The sequence below is a fragment of the Anneissia japonica genome, unplaced genomic scaffold (assembly GCF_011630105.1).
Source record: "Anneissia japonica isolate Jap-2015-1 unplaced genomic scaffold, ASM1163010v1 scaffold287896_len759773_cov187, whole genome shotgun sequence".
Classification (NCBI taxonomy): domain Eukaryota; kingdom Metazoa; phylum Echinodermata; class Crinoidea; order Comatulida; family Comatulidae; genus Anneissia; species Anneissia japonica.
The window spans coordinates 615,925-621,924 of NW_022739421.1; the positions used below are offsets into that span (position 1 = coordinate 615,925).

General features: G+C 31.6%; 1 protein-coding gene across 1 annotated transcript in view; it reads left to right on the plus strand.

The window, feature by feature from the left end:
• LOC117117895 (run domain Beclin-1-interacting and cysteine-rich domain-containing protein-like) overlaps positions 1–2,369 on the plus strand; it is a 33,528-nt gene extending 31,159 nt beyond the window's left edge. Inside the window, exons 14-18 of the mRNA XM_033262372.1 lie at positions 210–271; positions 589–742; positions 1,025–1,118; positions 1,652–1,727; positions 1,985–2,369. Coding sequence (XP_033118263.1) covers positions 210–271; positions 589–742; positions 1,025–1,118; positions 1,652–1,727; positions 1,985–2,048 — 450 coding nt within the window. The 3' untranslated portion in view covers positions 2,049–2,369. The remainder of the gene's footprint in view (positions 1–209; positions 272–588; positions 743–1,024; positions 1,119–1,651; positions 1,728–1,984) is intronic.
• The last annotated feature ends 3,631 nt before the right edge of the window (positions 2,370–6,000 follow it).

Sequence of the window (6,000 nt, forward strand, 5' to 3'; positions counted from 1 at the left end):
CAGTTTTCCTTCAGTCTCTCAAACAATGTGTCTTATTGGAATTATGTAGTCCTCTTTGAATGAGCTATTTAATATTTATCCTGATTTCATAATCAACCTTCATTTGCAATAAATTCAATAAACATCATACTTCACATTATTGCCAAAATGTTAGTTGATCTACAGTATTATGAATATTGCTTAATATGATGTTTATTTGGTTTTTTTAGGAATTACGGTTACAACTTTACCACTTAAAGGATTTCATAAAAACTTGTCGGATTGGTCAGAGGTATGTAAATGCATGAAGGATTTTTTATACTATTGCAAATTTTGGTTGTACCAAAATCTGTGTAAAAGAAATAAGAGTTATAGGATGTAAAAACTGCCTGACATTAACAACATTAAAAACAAAATCAACAGCATCATCAGCAGAAGCAACAACATCAACAGCAGTAGCAACAGCAGCAGCATCAACAACAACAACAACACCAATTAAAGACAATGTGTAGGCATAACAACCTTACAACTTTATGTACAGTACACGCATTCAATTAAGCTTTTGTCCATGTGTTATTAATTTTCCCATGAACCTTTTTTCCCCCCCAGTCTCTTACCTACACTTGAGCAGTACCCCAAGCACCTTTATACTGACATTCACATCTTCTCCATACATGATCTGCTAAAGGTGAAAAGTGGAGAGTTAGTAGAAGAGTTGAAAGTCTTGGTAGAAGACATCAAGAATCATGTTAAACAATGTCAAGTAAGCAGACATATCTTATTATTTCCATTTTACAGAGTTAAACATTGCTTGTTATATAATTTTTTCCAAAGGCTTTCACTATGTTGGTTTGTTGATTGGCACCATTGGTTTATCATAAACAAATAAATATTATAATAATGAATGCAAGGGTCACCCAGAACCCTTTAGAGGGGTCCAGTTGGTGAAGTTCCTGGAAGCCTCAACGATTTTGAGAATTGAAGTTCCCGTTGAGGGCCACCTTCATGTCTCATCTAATAAATTTTTTTTTTTTTTTTTTTGTAGCTTTGCCAAGCACGTGGGTTTATATGTGAGCTGTGCAATAAAGAAACTGATATTATATTTCCATTTGAACTCAGTAAAACTCACCAATGCCAAGGTTTGTGGAATTTTTCTTTTGCTTCAATTAAACTTTTCTGTCTGCATTTGTTGGCATGTAATTTTTAAAATGGATTAAACATCAAACATTTTCAAGTATTTAATTGCTAGTTTGAGAAGATAAAATAAGTTACTGTAGTGCTAGTAAAACACAAAGAAGCAATTCAGTTTTAACCAATTTAAACATTTAAATAGATTTTTAAGACTTAGACTTGTTTTTAATATAAACATTTCTTGTTTTTTCTGTTTTAAAATATTTGTGCTCGTTAGTAATTTAGTTTTATCACTCACTTAATCCATGATGGCAACTACGTAGAGCGAAATGCTAGGCCTCTGATAGTCCCCCAGTGGTAGTTGCCAGGTTATCCTAAATTTTAATTTCAAATTCGTGAAAATGGTCTATATTTTTTAGCATGTATTTCTCTAATTACCATTAAAATAAGTTGTATGTTGAATGTGTTTTGCTAATTGCAGGCATATATGAAATATCCTGTTTTACTTGAACTAACTAAAAGTTAATTCATTTTATTTTAGACTGCTGGGCATGTTATCATATATCATGTTTTCAAACAACAAAAGTTTGTAAGAAATGTGAGCGGATAAAAGCAAGGTAAAGCTATGCCTACTATTTTTTTTAATTGTTATTTGACTTGCTGTATAAGGTCAAACTCAAATTTAATATATTTTATATCAATATATTTAAATCCAGTTTGTGCTGTAACTGCTAAAATAAAGGAACAATTTTAGAAAAAAAAAAACATAATATACATGTTATATAATAATTTAGTGTTGTTATATTTTATTAATTTTGTGTGTACTGTATCAATAAATTTCAAAAAGTAGCAAATCTTTTTTACTAATCCACAGAAAATCAGGCCTAGCCTCAAGTTCCAGACAACCTCAAGAGCCAGCCAAAGTTACTGTTAGGTGACTGTAAATGGAAGTCAAATCTATGCAGTACTCAGTCAGGCACATGTAGAGAGCAGATGAAAATACTGACTTTGATATAAAGAGAGCAATATAAACACAACACAGTGATAAAAACACTGTGCAGTATGCAGGTTAAAATGAGCAATTTTACCTTGATTCCACTGTTACCAGTGGTGTTGATGTAGCTTGACTTAGAAGCCTTATGAAACCACTAAACCTAGTGTTCGTAGTACACATGCTCTTCATTTTATGAAGATTTTTAACTGGTAATTTATTGCTTAGCACACAACAGCAAGGGTCACTTCAGGTGTACTCTGTCCATGATGTTGTATTCAGATAGACACATTATTTTAGACACTTCTTTATTATATCTTAGGCATGCTGGCCAACATATGCTACTTCAACACTCCCACCTTTTATCTTATACATGCCAATTTCTATCTTAGATAAGCCATTTTGTAATTTAACAGTAATTGAAAGGTCGCTAATGTAGTTTAATTCTCGCAACACCCTGTAATAATTCCATTATGTGGTATTTGCGACATCAAAACCGGGCACTCACTGAGTACTATGGAGAATGCAGTGCCACAATGCGTGCACAACGGATCATTTTAACGACGATCTATTCAGGCTGTCACTGACAGGAGATGGCGTCTTGTTGCCTAGCGCCCACATTGAGTGAAGTTGGATCCCTCGGCCAACCGGCGTGCGACAAAGTGAGCGCCCATCTTACACATTACATATATTTTAATAATACTGTAATTGTATTTAGACAGTCTACGTGTCCTAAGATAGCCATATTGTATCTTGAAGATTGATACATTATATCTTAAATACACCCACATTATGCACACTGTACAGCCACATTGCATCTTTAGGTACTTACATCTTTAGACACACCTGCATTATTCTATATTATATTGCATCTAAATGTTATATTTTAGACCCACCCACTTTTAGCTTAAATTATCCGACAAATCCACATTACATCTTGATACACTGTATCTTAGGCTTGCCCACATTTTAGCCTATAATTACTATTTTGCGACAGCCAAGTACACACATACTTCATCTTTTAGGCATGCCTGCATTTGGCCTATATTTAGATACAGCCATTGTATTTTGACATGTACATATGCTATCCTACATAACCTAGCTCCCATTTAGGCATACATTTTGATACAGCTATTGAATCTTGACATGCACGTAATCTACTTAGACTCTCCCACTGTAGACTTATTTTGATACAGGTCCATATTTATCTTAAGCATGCTCTCATTTAGACCTTTATAATTAGGTACAGACATGCACATTATCTGTTGAGGACACACACACATACTCAGACCTATTTTGATATAACCATTACATTTTGGCAGGCCTATATTGAAGCTTAGACCATGGAGAAAATTACTTTACACATGCCATCATTGCATGTTAACATGCATGTAGTTTATCTTAGACACACCCACTTTTAGACTTAGGTATTTATATACACAAACACATTGCATCCTTATCATCTACCGAGTGCATCATAATCATTTAACTACTGCCAAGTCAGGTGCCAAAATCTTCAGCATATATGTTCAAAACAATTAAAATGTCCATGGACTAAAAACGCAGACATACACCTCCACGTTACAGTATCAATTTATCACAATGAGAGACAACTCAAAAAATAATTCAAACAAGCTTATTTTTGTATTAAACTTTACTTTTTACCAAATATATAAACTGAGTATATAGATTTTTTTTTTCAAAAATAATATAATATAATAATAATAATAATAATAATAATATTATTATAGTATGTTAAAGATTATGTTTATACAGTATACTGTATGAGGCTTGGCATTCCAAAACCAGCATACTGTTACTAAACTGAATAATTAGCCTGAGAATATGGCAGTATTGTATACTTCAGTACTGAGAAGCAGTAATACTTTTACTCATAACCTTAGCAATAGTTGGTCAATTCCAGTAAATGACCCACCATTTAAAAGCTTACCACAAACCATTAGCTTTAATTCTAGGGTTTATTGCCAAGAATTACTTATCCCATGCATTTTAGTTGATAAAATGTTAATTACAGGGCTAAGATCCATGGTTAATATATCAAATATCAAAGCTTGAAAATTGGGTTTTACAAGCATTTTGCAAATATGTTTGGCATCCTCAGTAATAAATTGAACCATAGACTTTTTAGGATTGTGAGTTAGGGCTTGGTCAACACAATTTTGTTTTTTATAATAGTTTATATTTTAATTTCTCATGGTGACTAATATCCAAAGAGTCTAATGTTTGTTTGAACATTTGTTTAAGATGACCTGAAATATTTATTATTTTCTATTTTCTTTCACATCTTGGAGTGCGCTTTTCATTTAGAGGATGGAACTATGACTTAAAAATAACCTGGGATTTGAAGCCAGGAATTTTATATAATTTTTGATTTTTGTGTTTATTTTCATTTTCAATTTTTTCATTAGATGTAAAGAAAACATAGGAAAAATATAAAGAAAAAATATAAAATTTTACAAAGAGTTAAAAGGTTGGTGAGGAACAAGAGCAAATTATATATAGTGAATTATATAATATTTTTAGCTATACAATTAAATCATATTTATATAAATAAAATATTTGAAAATGATTTCATTTTATGAAAAAAAAGCTAAGTTACAGCTTAACTACAGTAATTAGCATAATATAAATCATGTGAATTAAGGCTTGTTTACACTATGACAATAACGATCAACGATAAAAAGCTAAAAAGTAATTGTTCATATAGAAAATAAAGAGAAGTTTTCACACCAGCACGATTTGATAATGATTTATCATATATACAATAAAAAATATTTTCTCAAATCAAATGTCATGATCATGAAAAAATGATAAAATCGTAGTAGTAAAACGATTTCATCGTTTTCCCATGATTATGATGTCATTTGATTTGAATTGTGAAATTATTTTTTTATTGTATATACATGATAAATTGTTAACAAATTGTACTAGAGTAAAAACTTCTCTATTTCTTTTATTTTCTATATGAACAATTGCTTTTTAACATTGTATTGTTTATCATCATAGTGTAAACAGGCGTTAATCGTATGATTCTAAATAAATTTAGTTGTTGTATCATGGAGGAATATAGTCCTCTTCAGTTCTGCTGCAGTGATGTGAAGTTTTGAATTTACATCTCCAAGAATGTGAGGGTTGCAATTTGTCAATGTACACATATAAGCAGTGTTAAATATATGTAAATGATGGTACAGAAATATAAAAGATTATATAATTTTTTAAGGATTGTGTTGTATCCAGAAATAAACACACTTAATTGAAATTGTACTCTTTGTCATTATTATTGTTGTTATAAAATAGTTGAAATTGTTTGTAATGAAGGCCTACATTTTTGAGTGATTATACTCTAATGCTTGTAACTGAATTTTTTTTGCACTAAAAGCTCTGAAACTGTAGGTTGGATTACAATTTGCACACATACGCAGATCTGTATAAAGAGAGTGTTAACTGTATTTTAAAAAGTTTTCATTCATAAGCCAAGATATATGCAAAATATAATCTCAAAGCAGACTATGATGAGGCCACAAAACCACTAGCGCTTGACCAAATTAATGATTTATTTAGGCTGGCAGCATGTTGCGTAGTATCTCTATCGGTGGACGAAACAAAGCTCCCACTAATTAGCATACAGTACTTGGACAATTATTTATTTTTGGTAGTGATAAAAATTTATTTAAATAAGGTGAAGTACAGTGGTGTATCTGGGAGAATGCATGCCCTTCCAAAAATTACTCGCACCCCCCAGAAGTCCCCACCCAAAAAAAAAAAAAAAAATCATGGTGAAGTAGTTAAAAATCACCTTAAAATTAATTAATTAGCGCACTTCAACCGATGATCGAGGCGCCCCCCCCCCCTCCCTCCATTTAAAGACTTTCCCTCCA